This window comes from Astatotilapia calliptera, chromosome 18, assembly GCF_900246225.1.
Source record: "Astatotilapia calliptera chromosome 18, fAstCal1.2, whole genome shotgun sequence".
Taxonomy (NCBI): Eukaryota; Metazoa; Chordata; class Actinopteri; order Cichliformes; family Cichlidae; genus Astatotilapia; species Astatotilapia calliptera.
This window is the reverse complement of record NC_039319.1, coordinates 17,118,876-17,130,038: the sequence shown is the minus strand read 5'-3', so window position 1 is coordinate 17,130,038 and position 11,163 is coordinate 17,118,876. Positions and strand designations below refer to the sequence as shown.

Here is an 11,163-nt window from a genome sequence, read left to right as displayed (position 1 = left end):
ACTTTAAAATGATTTTTTTAAAAGACACAGAGAAGTCATAAATGTCATAAAAACACATCAATATCAACAGTTGATCAATAAATAGTGGTTTATTTTAACAACAGGTATGGCTTATATACAAGTGCATGATGACTGTTAAACTGAAAACAATATGAAACCAAACAACTGGAATTTATAAATGGTACAATCCATGTTTTTGTTTTTTTTGTTATCATTTTATTTATTTATTTTACATTCATTTAAATCTCCCCTTTAAAGAGATCTTAAGTCGCATGGTTAAGAGAAGCAACACCTGAAATGTGTATACTGGGGCCGTCCTATGTGAGACTTTCATCTGCCGGGTTCAAAACAAGTCCTTGCTAAGATCCAGGATCCTTCATCTTATTTAAGCTCGATGTTTCCACACATTTACCGTATTTACAAAAGACATAATCTTCTTCTTCCTCCTCTTTTTTGCTTGCTTTTCCAACAATTAAAAAATCCTATTCTATCGCTGGTGCTAACATTGCTTTGGATTACTTTCACTAAACTTTCATTTTGCTTCAAACAGAGTCAAATAAAAGGGTTATTAACAAAAAGTGTAGTTACTCCCATCTGCATGGGAGAAAAGTGAGGAAGCAACATATCTCAGAAGACACTGGTTGCATCGTGCTGTGTCATTAACGTTACAGATGTCGCGTGGGATTTAGTTGATACACACTTCAATTTTTGCAATACACACTGAAATAGAGAGAGATCAACATTCACCGAGGAGGATTCCGAGTAAAATGAAGCTACTGACCACTGCAGCCCACCCACTCTCAACTGCAGATGCCAAGATTTCCTTATTAAATCTAGTGTCAACACCCTTTTCAACATTGTAGACTGCATGCTGATCTATTGCGTGCAGTCTACAATGTTGAAAAGTGTGTTGTCAACCCCAACAAAATCTGACATCACACGATTGCAGGTCATTGTGCTTTCACGTGTAGCAGCACAGCATACACAGGTTTAAATGATCTCAAGAAATATTTAAACAATATTAATGACTAGATGGTCGTCGTTCACAGCCACCCTAGATCAATCAAAAAGTGGAGCCATCGTGGTGCGATTTAAGCTGCATTTGAGTAAAACAACCACAGGTAGGCTTTCGCAATCATTCAAATAAATATCAAAGGATATGCAGGATTTAGTCAGTGCAAAGTTGAGTTTGATAAAAGCAAAACTTAATTCTAGTGACTGAAGTAGCTGTAAGGTTTACGGAAAATCTTCCGTCAAGTCGGCTGTTGCGTTTGACTCCTGAATGACACCTTAATAGAACTCCAAATACTCCCTGGATATAAGTAATTATGATACACTGTGATCATTTTAGCACATTTGAAATGACAACACATCACTCAGTTGGCTCTAAAGTTTTACAGTACAGTGTAATTATTATTATTATTAATAATAATGATCATTATTACGAGGATTGTTGTAAACAGTGGATTATCTGTAATCACACATCCTTCCTTAGACAAATATTACAACCTCCAAAGCACAAAGTACTACAACAACTGTCAAGTTTCACACACATTTAAGTCAAGTATAATGTTGTCCGCAGACGGACATGGGCTTTGGAAGGAAAAGTGCCTCCTCAAGCAAAAGTCTATCAATTTAAGAATATCAGTCGGTTAATCTGACTGAACGGTTGTGACCTGTATTTTTAAAATGTCGTTTTGACAAATGTAAGAAGTATTGCATTTTTTTTTCCTTCTTTTAAGGTAAACTTAGTTGTGCATGTGAAAGTATGAACACCCCGACGTTAGTAAGCTCTTAATGTCGGACCACGATTCGGAAAACACAAGGTTAGTGGTGCTGCGACATTTGGCAATCGCGTCAAACATTTTCGGGTTTAGGTTCAAAAATAATTTTTTTTTAGGAAATGATTTTTTTTTTCTTCTTCTTCTTTTTTTTAAGCTTTTTTGTTTGTTGCCGACACATTCACAATAAATTTTCATGCTTAGTCCCCACTTCGAAAGATAAAGTGCCACCACACCGAGGTGCCACAAATACTGTAAGAATGAAGTATAGCTCTGTACAATAAGGGCACGCCATGAGAGATTATTCAAAACAATACTTTGAATTTAAAAAAAACAAAACAATCAAGCGTAACAAGTAATTATCAATATACTTACATTAATACATTTACAAAAAAAAATCAAAAAACATTTGCATACCATAAATTTCATTGGCTTGAATGATTGGAAAAATAAAAGTTTCTTCTGACCGACAAAATGTGGGTCATTCTTTTTCACCAGTATCACTGCTCATATGCATCACAGATATGCTTTCTGTCAATTTTAATTCATCAAATGGTGATAAATTGTTCATTCTTCTTCTTTACTTCCTAGTTTTGGAATAGGTATCCACATATAGCCTATAGCAGGAGAGAGCACTTAACAGTATTCTCCCAAACAGGCAAATACTATATCACTAAAGTTTTGGCACTATTTCTACACTTTATTTTGGTCAGGGTAGTTTTTTGGCATTTTCTTTTTAAGAAAAAAAAAAAAACTATTCCAATTCTGATTGCTTACCTCTATAGCAACAAAAAGCACTTTGTAACATTCAGATTTACTTGTCCATACATATAAAGCAACCTTTTTGTACAAATATCTTGACATTACCTTTGAGCACAAGTACCAGTGATTTTTGTTTGTTTGTTTGCTATTAGTACCATTGCATTTGTTCCCCAGTGCTGATGACACGTCTCAGTAATTATGGGAATTGCTTTAAGTCTCTTACATTTACGTCAGAGTAGTTAAAACGCTGGTGATTTCCAGTGACATTCAACGAAGCGCAGAAGTTACTGTCACATTGTCACATACCAGCCTGTGGCATTCTCCCGCTTGCATGGTCTCATTAGGTGGCTAAATGCACAGAAGGGTGCAGCAGCACTGAAAAAACTAAATACAAAAACACCCAAAACAAAACAAAACCAAAAAAAAATGAAACTTTGCAAACATGTTAACTCAACTCCAGGTGGGGAACAGTCTTCATTAAGTGCCTGCAGTCTAAGCAGGCCAGTTCCTGTTCCCATTGATGCAATGTTCATGTGGGTGGCTGCCTCCTGGTGAGACAATTAAAGCTTCAATTCCTGGCTGAAGAAGTGGATCACGATGATGCCATGCCGTTGACAGTGCTGTTTTCTGTGCTGGCACTGTCCCTGTCCCTGATCGAGAGAACACCCGAGTCTATGGGGGAGGACACCGTCCAGTCCATTAGAGAGGAGGGAGTTGCGTCTGTGGAGGCTGAATCTGTGATGGAAGATGGTACTGAATCTAAGACGAGGCGAGCGGCTGATCGTGGTTCAGTGTCTGTGACAGTCAGAGTGGTTGATTCTAGAGTGGAGCTACGTGCAATGTCTGTGACGGGGAGAATGGAAGGAGACTGTGCTGCATTGTTGACTGTATTTATGACAGCGCGAGTGGAAGAGTCCTCTGAGTCAATGCATGGAGGAGGTGTGTTTGGAGGTAAAACGTATTTTTCTTCAACGCAGGGAGAGGTAGAATCTAACTGAGGTGGCCGGGAGTCTATGAGAAGGAGGGTGGGTTGATCTCTTACGGAAGGAGGAGATAAATCCTCATCTCCTCCATCCATAGGAGAAGGAGGACTGTCTCTTATGGAAGGGGGAGAAGGAGAACCCGCTGAAGTGGCGTGAGTATCCTTGAGCAAAGGCGGGTCAGATGTTGTGCTTATATTTTCGATGTCATTATCCAGCGGGTTCGGAGATTTTAAAGTGGAGCTCGGTGGGGGCTCGATGATGGGCGTGGTGCAGATCAGCAAAGAGGAGGGTACAGTTTGAGGGACGGGGGGAGTGGAAGAATCCAATGAAGCAGCAGGTGTAATTTCTGCTTCTCTTGTTGGGGATTCACCACTGTCATTCATTTCAGGTAGGGATGAATCTAACAGTGGTTCCACAGACTCCAGGACGATTGCAGGAGGTTCTTCTGCAGCAGCTAAAAGTGGGTCTGTGACACATGGGGCTTTGTGTAAAGGAGTGGAAGACAGCAGGTGCTCTTTACTGCCCTGTGTGACGGCGTCTTTACCCAGTGTCATCATGTTGCCCGCAGATGAAGATGAAACCGAGTGACCGTTGGGATCTTTAGGGCCAGCCACAAAGGAGTGCATCTCGATGAACTGCATACCTCCAGTCAAATCAATAGCTGAAGAGGCAGTAGAGTCCATGATGATGATGGGCGCTTCATGAAGTGGTGTGTCACGCACTCTTGTGTAGTCCCTGGTGCTGTCAGACGTGTGCAGCAATCCAGGTTTCCTCGGGGGAAGCAGGGGTGGACGGGTGTAGTTCTCGACATCAGCCAGGGTCTCGGGGAGTGGCTGATTGCGCGTTTCAGGCAACAGGAGAATGCAGATGATACAGATGAGAGTGCAGCAGGCAAAAATTATGTGATGAAGGAAATAGCCCTTCTGATTGTGGAGTTCCATGATGGGTTCAGTAAGCATGCCAAAGCCAGCGCTGGCCAGGACCAAGCCTAAACCACCACCCCTATGGGAAGACAGAATATTTATTAGCTTGTAATATCAATAGAAAATTGGGATGACCTCACAAACCTTTAAAACCTCTCACAAATATTGAAATTACTGCAATTTAAGTGAATCACAACCTGCACGTTGTTCTGGAAAGCTAAATCTGGTATTTAAAAGCAGTTTTGTTTTACCCTCCTCTTCTTTTCTGCCTTTTTCCCGAGGAGCAGCAGAGAGTGCTGCAGCACCGTCTACACCCTCTACCCCATGTTCAAATTCGCTTTCCTGTCATTGCCAAAGTTGGCCACTAGATGGTGCACTTCACACATTGTTAGCAGAGCAATGCTTTAAAAAAAACGATATTTTTATACATCAAGTGCTGTGTCACACATCCTCAAAAGGCTAGATAATTTGTGCAAGTTGTGGATTACATTTGATACGGAGTTGTGAGTCTGTCTTTTCCAGCAGTTCAGGAATTTCATACCGATATTAAACAGGAGGAGGAGCAGAATGGATGGTCACGATTAAAAACAAAAACAACAGCTACACTAAAAAATGAATTATAAGTTCTCCAGAACAATGAAACAGATTTTTAAAACAAAGATTTTGAATTGTGAAACACTTGTCAGCCTGAATATTGTTTTACTCCTCTGCAAAATAAGAACACATTTTCCACATTATCTCCCCTCCTCTGGTGGTACGGTCTTGCTCTTGCAGTGGGTTTACCTGATCACAGTGGGAGTGATCTCAGCACAGAAGAAGATGCTCAGGGCGCTGACTGCGTGGGAGGAGAACATACCGATAGCGGAGAAGCCAATGGTGAAATGCGTATTCATTGTACTTGTGGTATCTGCAACAGAATCAGGAGACACAAACATGGAGATTCTTCACTCAGTATGCTGTGTAATCAGTGAAAGGACAACAGTGGTTTATATGTAAAAATGTGTTAAATTTACTTTTCAGGGAAAATGATTGCAAGTATTTGCCAAAATTAGTATTTTCAAAAATTATAATGTTACAACAATTCTGGTAAATTCAATGGAGTTAGATCAGGCAATGCAATGACAACAAAGGCTATTATTTTAGCTTTTGTTTTGATGTAAATTCAACAAAAAGAGATATAGAATGAGGAGCTGTTGAGAAATGAATCTGCAAACAATGAGCCAATTTAGCCCAAAGACGGTTTAAATAGGGTGTTTTACAAATAAGACATACTAAAGATGGCATAATGGCATAAAGAGGTGTAGAGGAGAACTACTCTGAAATCAGCTCTCGCTTACCACAGGGGGATTAGTGTGGAGAGATTACAGGCGATGGATAAACAGAAGAGAAAAGTAAAGGAAGGCTGGTGGTGAGTTCATGGTTCTGTAACAAAGAGGCTCGCCCTCTTTAACATAAGGGGATAAATAAATAAATAAAAAGAGAGCCTAGAACTTCATCATGAGTCTCCACAAGGCTTGCATAGGCCTGACAAAATGCTGGGTATCTGCATGAAGCATATTTTCCTAAACCTCAAGGAATGCAACAGTCTGAGTTATGAGATTGAGATATATATATATAAAACATAAGCTAATATTTTTACAAAATGCAACACTTATGAATATATATGAATATATGAATATATATGAACAGATAGACTTACTTATTTTCAGGTGTTCACTGTATTTCCCCAACACTAGAAAAATATTGAAAATATGAGGAATCATTAGAAAAGAGTGACAAATAGTGAGAATTAACACATGTTGAGCTAAGCCTTTCAGCACAGCGTAACAAAGGGAAAATAGAACATGAGCATAACCTTGATGTGTTGACTCAGGTTAAACATTAAGTGTAACCCGTTTGTAACTGAATAAACTGTTGCTGGCTGTTTTGATCATCTGAGGCACTTCTGGTACTCACTGACAATGTAATCAAGTTCAGGGACTGAACAGGGACAAAACAACTAAAGGTAGCAAATCTCGTAACAACCATCATGTTTAATGTGTCCATGAATAGCAAAAATGTAGGACTTTTTTTTTTTTTTTAGATGTATGCACTTGTAAGCATGTGTCATTTACACAACATTTGTAAAAATGTTAGAATTGGGAGAAGGAATAGCTCAGTATTAGGTAGCATGACAGAATTACATTTATTACTCACAGTTGTTCTTTAAAAATATCTGTGAAGTATACACATTTCTATGGGTTCTGTTTTTGTTGCTGTTGTTACTTTTGCTTTGTTTATATTGAGTAAATTACCTTATAGTTACCACTGTAGTTATTGATACAAGCATAACAATGTGCTCTCCATGTGGCCTTTTTTCATTTACACAGCCAGGCTGGCTGGTTGGCCTTGCTTTTTGCTAACTCTGTTGAGTTGAGACTGCATTTTAACTAACAGATCTCAGATTTTGCTGATTTTGATCTAACTTTATTTCCCAAAATGTTAAACTATTGCTTCGATTTATGTGACTAAGAGTTCTTTTTGGGGGGTTTTATATTGTGGACTTTAGACCATAGTCAATCTCAATAAACTGCATGAGAGTGGCCTCCTCAAGAACCGCTAGAGCTTTTTCATGTTATAGGAGTTCCTATGTAATACTCACAGTTAAGTAGACCCAACTGCAGCAGAGATGCGAGGGCAGTGATGATCATAAACAGAAGAAGGCCACCGCGACGGCCCATCAGGCAGACCGCTGGACATAGTGCAATGCATGATGCAACCGCGATGCCTGCCATTGTGTAATAGTGTGTATAGAAGTCAGGGAATATGGTGGTTCCCTGAGCTTCAGGATCCATCATGCTGCGGGCAAAGCAGTGGTGGATCCCATAACCAGTTAACCTGAATAAAAAAACAGAGAAAAGAGAAAAGCAAGTCAAAAAAAGCGACATCTCAAGCAATACAACGGCTACATCAGGAGACACTGAACTACATCTTTCGTAAGGGTACTAAGTAAACTGTGTAAAGCAGTGAAGAGCCGCTTTATTTCATGCTTTCTCTAATCTCAGTGTATTTTGAAAAAACAAAAAAACAAAAACCTCACATGTGTAAACATGGATTTATTGGCACACAGAAACACACCCTATGTACACACAAAAAAAAAAAAACAAAAGCAAGCCCTCACACCCTCCTTCCGAATTGTCTAATGTTTCATAAGGACAAAGCTCATGTAAAATTTATGCAAACAGGGAATCAGGGACACTGTGCACCAAAGCAGAGGTAGAGCTCGGTCTGCCAGACAAGAGATGAGGTCTCAGATCGAAGGAAGAGTCCATTGGAGATGAAAAGAGAGAGCAGCACAAATATGGAAGGACAAAAGAAGAAACAGCTAAAGATCAATCCTCTATCCAGCCCGCAGGTTAATAGTGGCATCTTGACTCCACAAAATGGCAGGTCTGAGTGGCATTGCACTCCAAGTACCTGTATTATATACATCTTTTCAAGTCCTGACACACTCACAAACACACACACACCCTCGTTAGCACACTGACACATATAACCCTGTTCTCAAAAAGGCAGAATAGACTGGAAAAAGCAAAAAGCAGACCCTTTATTGGATCCTATGTTGGACTGAAAATGAACTTTATGTACATTAGACTACATGTGTTAGAAACAGGAAATGATGTTTCTGTGTGTCTTGGGTTAAAGAGGAGGGTGATTGGCTTGTTACCAGTATACACGTCTGTGTTTTTTTTCCTTTTTAAATCAATCACTATTGCGCCAAACTTCAAAAGCAATTATCTAAAAGGCTTTAAGAGGGCATTAGTGCACTTGGCATGGAAAACAAACACATCTGCAAAGGCACTGTTAGCGCTGTATATTATTACAGTACATGGGTTTTGGAGAGATGATTGTCCCCATTCACATGTTTTTTAGCGAAATACTTGCTCATTACACAGTACACATGTATTACAACTGCATAAGTCTGCAGTACAAGAGTCCAGAGGCTAAACCAGCGTGCCTGTAGTCGAGTACTGTGACCGACTGAAAAATGTGAATCATTACATTATAAAACTAAAAATATGACAGAAAAGAGTCTGCAAACTGCAGCCGAAATCCTATATCAAGGAAGCAAAGCATTATGCTTTCATAACCACACACTTGGCTTCATGCTTACAGAGTGTTAAAATGCATTAAAATTAAGAACTCTCTTTTTAAATGATCCTAGCATCAAATTCAAGGTGAACAATTATCAGAAAAAGTTAGAGACACAAATAAAGATACAGCTTCTTGATTTATGTCACTGATCTACCATTTCAAATAATTACATGATTTAAATGATTTGCATTCTTTAACACAGAATTATTTTTACATTTTAAGACAGCCACTTACGAGGTGACACAGAGCACAACGATATTCTTCCAAAGGGTCCTCGTCCCAACCATTTTCACAATGCATGTTTTCTTGGGCCTCTGTTGAAGAGATCTTTGTAGTTCTGGGAACAGGAAAACACAGATATTATTAAAGCTTTGCCAAAAATAAAAAATAAAAAATCATAAAAATTATAGAACTCACATTTGTTTCTTTTCCCCCCCTATTTACTGTTTCACATATACAACCGGGCTGGTTCTTATTTCCCCACTGAGGGACATTAAATAAAGGATACTTCTATTCAATTATATTCTATTCTTATATAACACTATTCTACTCCTCTTGAGCACTCAAAGCACTTTATACAAGTTGCCTCATTCACCAAGTGCTTCCTATCTAACATTAGAGAAATTAACAAACTGTTATTTATTTAATAAATACATTGAAAAAGGAATGAAATGAAAGTGAAAGTGGTAGAATATTTCTTTTTTTTTTCCTGGCATTTCGATTGAAAAGTCAACATCCATCTGTTGTTGCAGTGCAGTACAGTAGTACACAAACCTGAATAATAAACTAAGTAGAATTACCTTAAAGTGTAGGCAAAATTCAAATGTTTCAAACCCTTCTAAAGAATAGGGTTCTGGAAAGTTTTGTATTTGAATGACAGTACTGTAAATATAATGAGTAAAAGTTGGACAGTTATCTGGGTTTGAAACCACAGAAACTCTATGTTTTGGTGAGCTCATTCATTCCACACAGGTACCATCCCACAGCTTTGTCAAACAGGTATGGTAACACTAACAGGAGAGCAGCTACCAGCGGGCAACACCCCTGAGCTGCTCGTGATACATGATATAACACACTTAATGTTTTGGTATCAGTCTGCAGGTTGCCACAGTAACACACCTCTGCCTCATGCTAGTTCATTTTTCACATTGACTCAGGCATGCGAAGGTTATCTCTGGCTAACCACTCAGGTTTTCCAGTGATCCCCTGAGTAAGATCAACTGTGCTCAGAGCTGTGCAAATCATTCCACTTTTTCAAAGGGGATCAAGTAAATTGTTCTACATGAATAAGACATGCTTCAGTCTGCTTCTATAGCATAATTTAGTGCTGAGCAATTGAAAGTAGAGAAATAGCTCATGCTTCTCTACCGTATGGGGAAGTTTGTACATAAAAAAAAAAGATAAATCTACGTCTATGGTAATGCACGTATGTCCCTAAATGCTAAGAGTCAGCACAGAGACTCCGACTTCTAAAAATATGCAGTCAATTTCACACTGTGGCTCCTCTTAAAGCCTTTTATCTCATAGTGGCACTTCCCTTCCATCATTTTTCAAAAAGGAGTGATAACTACGCAATGGCAGGACAAAAACAGGGAAACAAAGTATATATAATAAACAAACACTTATACAAATCTGCTATTGATTTTCACAACAACACAATCCAAACTGCTTTGTTCTGGCTGGTCTGAGTACAGTTAACATGGGGTCAAATGCCTGACCTACAACCATCTGCCCACTATTGTGTCAGCTCATGTCCACCCATCCAAGCTATAATGATATTAATGAACATTTGAGAGTGCCATAATCCAATGTTCAACACCCAATGCTACCTTTGTAGTGGATTATTTCTGTGTTAGCAAGATGGGAAATGTATATAACCTTGTCAATCTGTCTCATTTGGATAAGCGAAGCTGGGAATAACAATGCAGACCACGCCATTCAAAATAAAGGCCTAGCAGACACCTTTGCAGGGAAGCAGTATGTCGCGCAAAACATATCAAAATATAAAATGCAGACATCGAGTCTGATATCTTTAAATTACTGTTGAAGGATTCATTACCTGTGAGGATGTTCTCTGGGTCAAGCTCCACGTTCACTTGATTTTTCTCTACTATGTGTCCCATGATCCACTTGGAGCGACTGTACTGCTGAGTGGCGAGCAGCCAACGCAGTGACTCAGGGAAGATCCTGTCAAAAAGATGGGGGATGTCCTTGTTAATATGACATGAAAAATGAGTCAGGGGAAAAAATGAGTCAAGGTATCAGCTTGCAGAAAGAGTACATGTGTATATGAAGACAGTCAATAACATAACGACTGGTGCTGCATTTGGATGAACCTCTGTCTACAAAGTAGATGTGCAGGTTTCATCATTTTCCACATGTGTGGTTTGCAACTATCCCTCTCCCCCCCCTCACCCAACGTCATTAGATCACCTGCAGCGTTTAAATTTTCAACCTAATCATGTCATGGTCCTGGGCCGTGTTGGCCCAGTATTCTTAGTTCTCTTGTATTTTTGTATTCAGTTCCCTGTTTAGGTTCTGTTTCCTGAGTTGCCCTGTTATGTTGTTCCCTGTGTGCTT

General features: G+C 39.2%; 1 protein-coding gene across 1 annotated transcript in view; it reads right to left on the bottom strand.

The window, feature by feature from the left end:
* Positions 1-65: 65 nt before the first annotated feature.
* Positions 66-11,163, bottom strand: part of LOC113010060 (solute carrier family 22 member 23-like) — a 38,311-nt gene continuing 27,213 nt past the window's right edge. Inside the window, exons 6-11 of the mRNA XM_026148879.1 lie at positions 10,643-10,770; positions 8,818-8,920; positions 7,091-7,326; positions 6,149-6,181; positions 5,233-5,356; positions 66-4,528 (exon numbers count right to left, since the gene is read on the bottom strand). Coding sequence (XP_026004664.1) covers positions 3,136-4,528; positions 5,233-5,356; positions 6,149-6,181; positions 7,091-7,326; positions 8,818-8,920; positions 10,643-10,770 — 2,017 coding nt within the window. The 3' untranslated portion in view covers positions 66-3,135. The remainder of the gene's footprint in view (positions 4,529-5,232; positions 5,357-6,148; positions 6,182-7,090; positions 7,327-8,817; positions 8,921-10,642; positions 10,771-11,163) is intronic.